The 12,463-nt window shown below is 42.5% G+C and overlaps 1 protein-coding gene across 9 annotated transcripts in view; it reads left to right on the top strand.

Moving 5' to 3' along the window:
• ATP6V0A1 (ATPase H+ transporting V0 subunit a1) overlaps window positions 1-12,463 on the top strand; it is a 47,063-nt gene that overhangs the window by 23,514 nt on the left and 11,086 nt on the right. For 3 of the 9 annotated variants that reach the window (XM_030540921.1, XM_030540920.1, XM_030540918.1), the window contains exons 17-22: window positions 642-749; window positions 1,481-1,555; window positions 4,504-4,611; window positions 5,410-5,427; window positions 8,520-8,637; window positions 10,643-10,814. In XM_030540921.1, coding sequence (XP_030396781.1) covers window positions 642-749; window positions 1,481-1,555; window positions 4,504-4,611; window positions 5,410-5,427; window positions 8,520-8,637; window positions 10,643-10,814 — 599 coding nt within the window. The remainder of the gene's footprint in view (window positions 1-641; window positions 750-1,480; window positions 1,556-4,503; window positions 4,612-5,409; window positions 5,428-8,519; window positions 8,638-10,642; window positions 10,815-12,463) is intronic. The other 6 variants (XM_030540925.1, XM_030540922.1, XM_030540926.1 and 3 more) reach the window with 4 other exon arrangements.

Raw genomic sequence — 12,463 nt, 5'->3', positions numbered from 1 at the left:
TGTTTTCACTCCTAGGGTAGGAACACAAACAGTTTTAACCAAAACATTACAAAGAGTAACTTCTCCAGCAGAGAATCCAGGTCTTTCTGAAAGTAACTACCAGATCTTGAGCATGATCAAGACACCCAAATGCCCTACCCTATTTATCACAAAGTACCATGGGTTCTTTAGGAACCAGAAGTGGTTAGGACTTATTGAAGTGGACGTTTATAAAAAAAAAAAAAAAAAAAAAAGTAGCGTAGTGCCATCTAACTGTGCTAAGACACTAGTCCCGACAGACTCGAGAGCCACTCCCTTTGCCACCTGACAAACGGCCTCTGCCTGCAAATCCACTTAGATTTCCCTTGGAGGTCTCTAACCCGAGTGATGACCATGCCTCCCTTGCTTGGGGTGTACAGTCTGATGTGAACACAGCCTGAGGTGACACAGCTTCAGACAAACACTAAGAACGGTTCAGCTCCTGTTATAACTATTGCTTCCCAACCAGCAGACTGAAGGATCTGTGTACCAGGGAAACACTTGTATATGGGAGTTATTCACAGCTGAGAGTTGCAATGTGCATGAGACCTGTTCTGTAAAGTACCTTAGCAGGAATGGAACATTCACTGCATCACCTTGTACCATGTCTGTTCTTTCCACAGGTGGGGCTTCAGTGCTTCCTGGTGGTTGTCGCGCTGCTGTGTGTGCCATGGATGCTGGTAGTTAAACCCTTGGTCCTTCGCCATCAATATTTAAGAAGAAAGCATTTGGTGGGTGACTGTTTGGTATTTCTGGTTACAACTATTAGTAGTTCAAAAGCTGTAGGCTCTGTCTTGGTCTTGGATACGTAGGTTCACATTGGGGCATGACCTCTGAAACCCCTTTGCGTGTGGGCACACACGAAGACAAGTGGGTTTTAACGGATACTAGGTGTTACCTGCTTGCCTCTGAGATCTGAATGTAGCTCTGATTCTGCATTAGAAAACCTGTGTAGATGCCATTGTAAAATAAATACATCCTGCTTGGGTACTCTCAGTCCATATAGGAGCACAGAAGCCATTGATTATTGAACTTGTTTCTGTGCCTTTCCTTGGAGGCCAAAGTGCAGAAGCAGAGATACAATTAATAGTGAATTGATCAACAGTAATGTCATCAACCTGATTAAAGGAGTTTAGATCTAAAAATTAGACTAATCTTTGCTTGTGAATGTGGGAGCTTATCTCTTAGGGTATCTTTGTCTCTTGTGGCTATGCAACTGTACTTAAATATATCTATAAAATGTAGGCACCTGACATACATGCACTGAGGCTACTGGAAAGTTCTCCTTGCATGTACGGCAGAGAACTGTTAGGATGTTACAGTCCGTCAAAGTACAGTTCAGTTAAAGACACTCCCTCTCCCTTCTCTGACCATCTTCCATCCTCCCATGTCCCCTCCATTCGTCTCCCTTTCTCTTTTGTTTTTCTTCCTCTTTCCCATTCTTTCTTCCATTCACTATCAGGAAGGGCAACCCATGGAGGGCCAAGTCAGCACAGTCCAGAACGCGCAGGCACTGGAGGCAGCAGCAGCTGCAACAGTGAGTGGCTTTAAAATCATGTGACGGATTTAAAGAAGGGGAGTTGGAATTACACTCCATAACCTCTGGAATATTATATACATATCTGCACTTCTAAGTGGTTAACGAGATCCCCCTGTGGTAAAGCAGTCCCTGTCTCGGCAAGATAAATTCCAGTACCCTCAATATAATTGTGATGCATTCCTAAATAGTCATACACACAAATGAAAGAGAATAACTAAGTGGCCCTGTAATGCAAAGACCCTTCTCTGGAAAGTGCTGGGGAGATCCTAGCTCACAAGAATGCCTTGTCTTCAGACCTCCAAGATGAAATCCCCTTGTTTTACCTTCTTGCATATTTGTTTTTACAAACCAGATTTGACCTCTTCTGTTTTGAAATCTTTCTGTTTACATTCCATACTCCAAAAAGTCATACATATGTGTGGTCCTCTCAGCAGCACTAGCCCTGTGGTTTCACATCAACAGTTAATAGGTTTTTTTTTGTCTGCTTCTTTATGGGAATTTGTAGAATCTGATGTTACTGTGAAATAGCTGTGTACCAAACAGAGCTGTGTGTAAATCTATTAACTACCATCCATGTCCAAAGTCCACGGCCAGCTAGTGAGTGAAGCAGCCTTCATGGCTTGCTTCACCAGAAGGACACATTTCAAGTTGTCACACACATGAAATGTGGCCTTTCTCCAAAGAGACTAAATCATGCAAATAAATTGTCTGAATTGGATTTTGCATTCAGCCTTATACTATGTGACCAACTGAAAATCAGGTTTAATATTTAGATAGTAAACATTTCCATAACAAATCTTTAATAATAACGCTCCTGAAAGCTTCTGGCAAGGCTAAGAAACATCTGGAAAATTGCATTTGTGTGAGATCCATCAAATGTATTAGGTGTGTAAAAATGCCAGCTGTGAATGAGGCTGTTGACACACCTCTTCTAACACAATCTTATCCAATGCACAGCAGAGGGCCAGATCCCCATGTGATGGAAAACGTCGTGGCTCTGTTAATATGAGCTGAGCTAAAGCAACTGATACCAGCCCAAAGAGAATATACATTAGCCAAGTGCATGAGAAAAAGCTGTAAGCTAATCTTGTGTTTGATGAAATAACTCGTGTCCACAAATCTCCAGTGCCTAGAAATGTGACTAGCAGAACACCACCTTGATATGAGTTTCAAAAACAGAATCCAAACACAAGCCTTTTTGCTCTTACCTTGAAATATACTTCTTACTATCTTAATGTGTGTCACTTTTTTCTGTATTCTGTTTTCTGTTTTTATTAAAGTAAAATGTCTGGAGTGTATTTGGAGGTAATCTGGCAAGAATTAAGTAAATCCATTCCAAGTTTGACACCTGGCCTGACAATAAATTGTATCAAGACAAAAACAAGGCTTTGAAAACCAGTCTGTTTATAAGTGCATTGTACTAATAATCAGTGCATTAATGTGAGAAAAGCAAGCATGTTAGACTGTTGCTCCGTATCGCCAGAATCCTGATGAACTATGAAAGCAGAGATGGAGGACACTAAGTTTGATCTTCTTTGTTTTTCACAGTCATCCTTAAATTATAATATTTTGAATTTAAAGCTATGTTTACATTTCACACCCTCAAAATATTTGTTTGTGTCAACACTGAAATGCTTCTGATACCTAGGTATTATAGAGAGAGGCACCTGAATAAATCATATCCAATTGACTTTTCCTGTTACCTGTTCTATGGGAATTTTCCAAAATCACCTCTAGTATATGCACACCTATCACTGCTAAATGCACCACTCTGTAAAGGCAGATGCTAATGTTGTAGGTCACATCATATATTCACTGCATTTTATATTTGCACCTTTTTAGGTCTATCAAATTTTAAAGTTCTGAACATATAAAGTAGAGTCTCAGATTGCCAATAAGTATTTTACTCCATGTTACTGGGTGTTTTTGAATGAAAATAGAAATCTGCCTACAGTGTGCAAAGGTTGGTTGCTAGCAGTTTAGAATCCTGAAAATAAGGTTAAGTGCAAATTAGTTTTTCATTGTCTTTCTAAATTCCACTTACAATGCCTGAAAACTCTATTGTAAGCGAACCTGTCAAACAGTGAATGGGCTGTGTCATTATTGATGGTGTGTGTTTACTTGGAGTATGAAGCCTGTAGCAGGTTTAATGCAAATGAACAATGATTACGCTTCAACGTGCAAAATGAAGCAGCCCTAACTTTACTAATTTGATCAGTTAAGACCAAGTGAAGTTAGAACAGAGTCTGTTTTTTAAATATGACCTTTAATGTTTGAGGAGAAACCAAAGAACGGTTGTGTCTTAAGTACTCAATGTTTAAACAAATGCTTATAAAAGGAATCATTTGCACAGTTCAGAACTTCCATGTAAGAGAAGGTCTGATTCTCACCCCAACCCCATCCGTGGCAATGTGTGGTATGGGCATGCCTGGTACAAATTGGTGCAGAGCAAGCATATATGTATGTTGTTAGCATGTGGGATAATGCTGCTTCGCTATTTGCCAGTAAGTGATTTATTTAATATACAGCAGTACTTGTCTTTCTGTCAAAGATTCCAGGAGTTCCCAAAGCTCTTGGGTTTTGTGCAACAATTTGTTAGGCTGAAATTGATGGAAATATTTATCTGTCACTTTGAGAGAATGTGGCTCTTGGTCAAAGGTGAAATTATTTTGTGTAAAGCTTTATAACATCAAAAATTAATTCAAAATTGGTTTGTTTTTTCAGACTCAGCAGTTATGAGCACGTTTCCCACTCAATCAGGAAGAGCAGTATACGCCATTTGTGAACCATGTTTGTGCCTTGACTCTTAACATTTACTATGTGGTTTTCTTTGAGCTGCTGCTGCTGCTTTCTGGAGGTGTACAAAATGCATTCTCTGATCCCTTCCACAAGCGTCTCACTAAACCACAGCAACACTCTGCTCTTTCTCTTTGTTCACATTTTAGGGAACTCACAACTTCGGTGGGATCCGGGTGGGCAATGGACCAACTGAGGAGGATGCAGAGATCATTCAGCATGACCAGCTTTCTACCCATTCTGAAGATGGGGATGAGGTAAGTGTCTGATCATCCTTTACTTCGTAACTATAAAGCTGGCAATGAAAGGGGTTATTTCCTGCTTAATATATTTACTAGCTTCTAAGATCCTAACTCGGTACCAACATTGCCAGTGGAACTGGAACAGTAGAAATCAATATCCGTTCTAATTTCCTGCTTCCTCACGCTGCCTTCCACTCATCCTCGTGACTGTTAACGTCAGTGAAAGTTCCTGGCACAGGTCAAGGAACATGTGGCCCTTTCTGTCTGAATTCTTATTACGAGGAATGGGTATCTGATAGGCAAGTTCCTCCTCCTCCTCCTCCTCCCCCTCCCCCGCCCCCGTCCCCTTAGGCTAAACAGTAACATCTAGTTAGTTGCCACGGATGCATTTTACCCAGTTTACTCTCCAGTTGAAATGGTAATTGTGTATTTATTATTTGAGTTACCCTATTTATTTATTTCTCTCTCTGGCATTATAAGCCTGTGTTTAAAATAAATCCAAGTGCTGTATTTCTTGAGTACTCAACTCTTGTTCCAAATTCACTTTAACATGTTTTCCTAACTGCCCTGCCTTTTCTACCACACCTGGGGAGAAAAAGGGAGAGTGATATTTATCATCCCGGGAACATTCTGCTGCCTATTTGGACAGGGTAGTGACTGCTGTTCTTGGGTGTAACGCAGCTGGCACAGTGTGTGCTAACCAAGTGCTCCCACTTAACTATGGCATGTGAATAAGGGATTTGTTAAACTCATGTTCATGATTGATGTTCTGATTGTGAGACTCAGCACTAAATGTAAATTTATGTTTACAAGCCTGCAGAGGATGAGGTGGTAAGATGACAGCCAGCTTTGCATTCATATGTATCTGCGCCATTTCCCATCGATGTAAATCATCTGCTGAATTAACGCATGATTTTTTTTCATGCCATGTGACTTGTTTTTTCATGAGATCTAGTTGTTTACATGTATGGGCCACTTCTAATACTCCATACAATATCATCTCCATTTTAAAATACCTTGTCTGAATTGCTGCATCTCTTTTTAATTTGTTTGCTTTCTTATCTCCCTTGATTTTTAGATTGCAAATCCTTCTCAGTTGACCTGAACACCTGTTGATCAAAAGATCTACAAGGGGCTTGTAAATGTTCATTATAGAGTTGCCAGAGAAGCAAGACTCAATTTGTTAACACTTTTACAAAACAGATATAACGGTCTATGGGAATGTCTAGGGTTTTTTGCAAACTGCTTATAGATCACACACACAAACCCCCCAGCTCTCATCCAGAGCTAGGTATTTTATTGACTGAATGTTGCCCTAAACACATGCAGCCAAATATTGGAACACACACAATTGGACTAGCTGATGACTTAGAGAATCAATATTTTTCTCTTTAAAAGAGGGGTGAGAATTGTTCATATTCAAACACAAATAGTTAGGCTCTCTGAGAGTTGGAGAAGTATCAAATACCATTTGGGAACAGACTGTGAAATCTAACCAGCCTCGCTGCTCTTCTTGGTGCGAGAAACCATTATTCTTCATGTTCTTCTTACCTGCCCTGGTCCTAGAGTTGATATGCTAAGTTACGCTTTTTGGGTGGGTGTGTCTCCAGACTGTAGCGGTGCCAAGGGAACAGGTTGTCTCTTAGGAAGCAGTTTGTTAACCTTAAGAGCAGTTGTTCTGTTTGTGGATCTGTGCTGTTAGTGTACCTGGGTGCTTTGTTCGTCCTTTGTTTTAGCTTTAAGTGAAATAGACTGGTATGTGGGGTGTCCATGCAAAAGGCCCTTGCACATTCTTCTCCAAGAAAGCTGGTGCATACAATGATAAAGATATGGGTTGCTTCACCATCAACAAAACCTTCCTCAGATTTTTTTTTTTTTTTGTTATAGGTGGGTCTTGGTCTTCATAACAACAAATGATGATAGAATGCACTAGTTTAGCTCCATCTCCACACAGCCAAGAAAAATAGAAATCCCTTTTCCATTCCAGTTCCCTTTTAGATCATTACATTTTTATCTAGCCCTATAACGTTTGGGGCTCTGGTAACTAGTGTTGATACAATGACAGAAGTTGGTCTGATGGTGAAATAACTATAGAGTTCTTTTCAACCCTCAAGAACAAAGATGTTCAGTTCATCCAAACAGTACAGCAGAGAAGCCTAAGTGGATAACCTCCTCCTACACTGGCACTTGTTGGCTTGTTTCAAGACTTGCCCTAAAGGGTCAGACTTCAGCTTCTAGTTCCCCGTGTGTAACCCAGTAATGTCAGTGCAGTTCACACATGTAACTAGAAGCAGAATTTGGTCCTATGCATCTCAAGTGTATGACTGAGGTGAATTTTTAATGTGTTGAGTGGGGCGAAGTCTCCTAGAACAGAGTGTGGTGCGATTCTAAACATACCACCATGGTGTACTCTCAGATCTCCCCTTTATCAAGTTGCTGGTTTTATTGTACTACCTTATGAGGGTAGGGCCTCAGAACTGGAACAGCTGTGTAATCGTAAACCTGGAATGCGTAATTCTGAAACAACTGTCAATGTGCATAAAAGTCGTGGAATTGTGGAAACTTCGCAGTGAGACACTTTTTTTTTCTTTTTGCTTCTGTAAATTTTGCTGAACATGGATCTTTTAAGAGAGCTGTTGCCCTTAGGGATAAATCCAAGAGCTGGTGAAATAGGCGTAATGCAGATATATCTGATCACGTTTGAATGACGTGAAGGCACATGAACCCTTTTCTTAAAGAAGCAGAGTGAAAAATAACCCATAAGGCTGCAGGAACTCTGCTGAAGCCATCCCACGAGAGCCTTTGGGTTGAAGCACAGAAGTGGTCATCTCCCTTTCAGTTATTCACGAACTCTGCCATGTGCTGTATTTATTGTTTAAATATTTGTCGGTTTCAGTTTATTTTGCGCTGACTTGCTGTACATGCTGGGCAAAGGACTCTGTTTACCAGAGCAGGTTTTACTGAGGAATTCTTGCAGTTTATGCTCCTGTGAAGAGAGAGATCTGGGCTCTCGACAGCTAGTTTGACATAGTTGTTTGAAATGTTTATTGCTTTGGCTATTTAAAGGGGGAACAAGAATAAAAATAGCATGCTGTATTCCTTTCGCTGTTGGAAAATTCTCATCCCCTTTAACGTGCTTTGGAGAAGTTCATGGCGCATGGATTAACGCCAAGATGCAGAAACATGGGCCTCTTTTTTTCCAAGCTGCAGTGGGGCAAACTATCCTACATTTATTTTGAAATCGTTTTGAATTGATTGCCAAAATGCTTGAAAGGCATAGAGACTGCAGATGGAAAAAGTGAAGCAGAGATGAGATTTTCAAGATAACTTTTTGTGCATTATTTCTTCTTTCACAGAGAGCCAGTTCCTGCTCTTACAAGATTGCTTCCATTGTTCCCACAGCAGTGCGAAAGATGCAGTATTGTCTCAGGCTTTGTCTGATTTTTTTTTTTCCATACATGTATCTCATTCCTGTGGAGAAGGAAAACCGTATTTGTAATCCCTCTCCTCTTGCAGAAATAGATACCCCTTACCAGTGTGTTCATACAGAACCACTTTTTACTGAACAATGTTTTCCTGGTAAAATCCTGGGTCCGATCATAACTGTTTTCATTGCTTGTCATGTGAAAGTCGACATTTTTTAGTCTACAAATTGCAGTGTTGAATGATTATTTCTAATTAGTTTCTCAGATTTAGGAAAAAGTGTCAACTTTCACTGCAATTGTGAAATTCTATTTGATATTCTTCCTAAATGATCTGTATCCAAATGGCCAGTAGAAGAAATGATCAGTAAGAGCCCAAACATAGTGCCCGTGTAATAGCCCCAGTCAGTGGTGCCGCTCCCCTAATCTGCCAACCCTTGCTCATTACAGCTGCCTTGCAGCTGGTCTCACTCCCTCTTTGCTCTGTTGTTCTTTCTGCAGTTTGATTTTGGGGATACGGTGGTACATCAGGCCATCCATACCATTGAGTATTGCCTGGGGTGCATTTCCAACACAGCATCCTACCTGCGGCTTTGGGCGCTCAGCCTGGCCCATGCACGTAAGTATCTTTCCCAAGCTGGAGGTTTGATCAGTGTCTCAAGATCAACCTGGACAAAAATGTCCTGGGGAGATGGCCTAGGCATGTGTGTATGTGCCTCAGAGAGAACCTGCCCTAGTGTGTGTGTCATGTATTCTGGGATGCACGCCGGACCAGTGAGGGGTTGTCACCACCTGCCTTGCAACCTTGGGTGCCTCACAGTGTCTCACTGATGTAGCTCCCGATGTGAGCTGCTCACAAACAGCCAAACAGTATGCAGGTCACACCCTGAGTGTGTGTAGCTGCAGTCCTGCTCCAGCCACTCTGAGCCCAGCAGCCTGTCAGCAAATACCAGCTATTCTCTGGCTTCCCGTAGCCTTGGGTACTACCTGTAGGGTGATCTCAGCACATTCCCAGTCCTAGATTTTCCCCCAAAATGTGTGTTCTGCATGGCCCAGCCTTCTGGACAGCTCAGATATTGGGGGTCCAGTGCCCTTGTAAGGGGTCACTGTACAACAGTCTGCTACTTTAATTGGGGCTACCAAACAATTCTGTTTAAACACAACACTGGATTTCTTTTGATTAAAGAATAAAACAAGTTTAACTACAAAGAGAGGTTTTAAGTGAGTACAAGTATTAGGTGCTAAAGTCAGAAATAGAGAGAGAAAGATAAAACACTTCCTAGTAGCGAAGACTTGGTTTTACCTTGAACCAAGTCTAGCTTGTCCTTACCACGTTCCCTGCAAATTTTCAAGTTAGGATCTTTCACAAAGTCCCCAGTTCTTTCCAGATGAAGGCATGGAGTCTCATGTAGTTGGTTAAAATGAAAATCGATTGGTTCCTGCCCTGCTTTGCTGCCAAAGCAAGGCCAGTTGCCTGGTGATGGCCAATCAACTTTGACACGTGGCGAGAGGGGTCAGCTTGTATTTTGTCTTTGAGAAACTAGCTTTACCCCCTCCCCAGATTTGTCTGATAAACATATTTCAGTTATTTCAGCTCATCTTCATGACTTTTTCTGTAATATTGCTGTACATATTTCAGCATGATATTATTAGTTTTTCAAATGATACCTCACAAGGCATATTTTGTACAAAGATGATTACACTAGTATGGAGGGTGTGACTACAGGAGTGCGTTTGGTCAGTGTGATAGGGTCAGGCTGTGCTGGGCTCATGGTTGGCGGGCGTTATTGACTGGGGTAATCAGGATTTTAGCCTTCGCTTGTCATTGAACCTCGGTGTGTCAGAGTGTGTATAGACTGGTGGCACTTGTGACAATGGCACCCAAATTGATTTAAGTGGTGGAGGCTGCAGTAATAACTTGTCAGGAGCCCAAAGGAATCTGCATAAAATGGAGCGGATTGCAGCTTCCTTCACCTTTTAACGCAGAGTTGCAACCTCTTTAGACTACGAAGCCCAGGATGAAGTATTGCACGCTGGATGAGGAATCCATTGCAGATCTCCATGCCGCCACCTTTGGCTCATGGGCTGTGCTCTGACCAACCTGTGATATGGTCTGTGTGTGAAGAATCAGTTTCATGTGTTAGTTTCATAGACCAAAATTGTTCAGCCTACCAAAAAATATCCTTGGCCAAGTTTAATTGGTAAGTTCCGTGCTGCTGTCATGTAGCGCGGCAGATGCAGTGTCGCTCCATTCTTGTGTGGGTGACTGTATCTGTAGTAAGAGGCAGGAGTGGTTGCTGCCCAGAGTCTGCGTATGCAAGCTGTGGTTATGAAGAGCATCCCGGGCTCAGGAGGGGTGGGTGGAATTTAAAGCACTGAGCAAGTGGCAGCTCTGGCCTTGCAGCCTGTGCCGGGAATTGGAGTTCAGTTCCTGAGTTACCTGGCTGCAGGCACTTCCTGTTCAAGTGGAACCATCCTTCCGGCTCCTGCAGTGCTAGAAACGTCCCAGCGGGGTGGGAACGGTTATTTCGGAATGTTACCTAAAGCCCGCTCTCCATGAAATGAAACTTCCCTTCACAACCACCCTGAAATAAGCAGCATTCTTCCTGCCCTTCTTCCTGCAGAGCTTTCCGAGGTGCTCTGGACTATGGTGATCCACTTTGGCCTCAGTGTGAGAAGTTTGGCTGGAGGTTTTGCTTTGTTCTTCATATTTGTTGCTTTCGCTACCTTGACTGTGGCAATCCTTCTGATCATGGAGGGCCTGTCGGCGTTCCTTCATGCGCTCCGTTTGCACTGGTAAGTTTCCTAGAACGTAGAGGTTTTAAAGCTGCTATAAGCAAGATGATTACTGATGATTCACCGCTGCCATGAATGCTATCTCCTAAGAAGCTATATACACTTCCCTTCCCACCCCACCCCAAGCAAAGTTTAGGCTTCAGTTATAAAATTCAGAGAGTTGGTAATGATGTGCTGAAACCGGCATTGTCTGGTGCTGCTGGGACATTGTGTGGATAATAGTACTGAATGTAACTAAACTAAGTGCTTGTTCTACAGTGGCCGACTAGCAGCAAGAGCCTCATGGAGGCTAGGAACCTTATTTTCTGCTTTGGTGGTCCCAGTAATAGTCCTCACTCCCATCTTCTACAGTTAAGTCACTAGGCATTATTGCAAAGTAGCTGGCATAACTGTTCTGTGCCACACAGAAGTTCCACTGAAACCAGCTAAACCTTTCTTGGCAGCCTTTGGGCCCTTCAGCAGTTTCTCTGTGTTGCCTGATAATGGCATTTGTTTCTCTTGTCTCCTTAATGTTGTTACATCGTGATTGATAACTGCAGTTCCATGTGCGGCCAGCAATATCGTTAGTCCATCCTTTTTCTCAGGAAAACAGAACAATAGCAGTTACACCTCAGCCTGAGGGGATCATTATCAAGATCTGGTTATCCAGATCTTGTGCTGGGGTCAGGAGAACTATCTGTATTGGCCCTTTCTTCTGCAAGAGAAGTAGACTTGTTTCCAGAAAGGACAGCTGTGTTTTGAGATAGGAGAGATTAAGCCAGTGGTCTGGGCAGAGGTCACGGCTGAAACCCTGATCCTTTGAGTAACTCGTTATGTGCCTTTCCATTCAGCTTAAAGTGAAAGAAAGCCCTGCTTGCACAGCAGCCAGTGCGAGCAGGTGGGATGAAGAAGGCTGTTACTGATCCCTTTGTAGCAGTTAACAGATGCAGAGGGTTGCAGCGGGAGAACCTGGAGGGGTTTCTCTTTCAGGAGCTTGGTGGTGGTTAACGTAGATATACACCTTACTCCCAGCAACAAATTGACAATGGTGGGTCACAGTCAGCCCTGACTGCAAGAGTCTGTTAGCTGCAGATTTGCTTCTTTACCCATTTTAATGGGCAGTGAAGTAGCTCTTTAAACTGGGTCTGGCTGTCGTAAGAAAGTTTATTCTTACATTCGGTGTGTTGACTGTGCGGTCTTGCTGCCTTGTGGCTTTCAAGGCAGAATCTGGAACTACAAAACTTTAGTCCTGGAACTCAACTCAAATTTTTTAAATCTAACGTTAGGAGCTCTCTGAGCTGTAGGTCGTTGGTTCAATCCAGTAACTAGATTTTATACAGCCAATGTACCCAGATTCTTTGTTGTTTCCTCTGTCTAGCTACCAAATGACTTGTCCATTGTTCTTTGTCACACCCTTCCCTTACATTTAACTTGCTTAGAACATAGGCTGTGTCTGCCCTACGCACCTTTTAGTGACACAGCTGCTAAAAGGTGTGCAGTGTAGCCATTTTGTCAGTAGGAGAGAGCGCTCCCAACAACAAAATAAATCCACCCGCACCAGAGGCTCTCCCGCCGACAAAGCACTGTTCGCACCGGCGCTTTTCCGCAGTAAAACTTGTCGTTTTGGGGGGCGGGGAGGGGGTGGGAGGTTCACACCTGAACAGCTGAGT

The sequence above is a fragment of the Gopherus evgoodei genome, chromosome 23, assembly GCF_007399415.2.
Source record: "Gopherus evgoodei ecotype Sinaloan lineage chromosome 23, rGopEvg1_v1.p, whole genome shotgun sequence".
Classification (NCBI taxonomy): Eukaryota; Metazoa; Chordata; order Testudines; family Testudinidae; genus Gopherus; species Gopherus evgoodei.
This window is presented reverse-complemented; position numbering and strand designations above follow the sequence as displayed.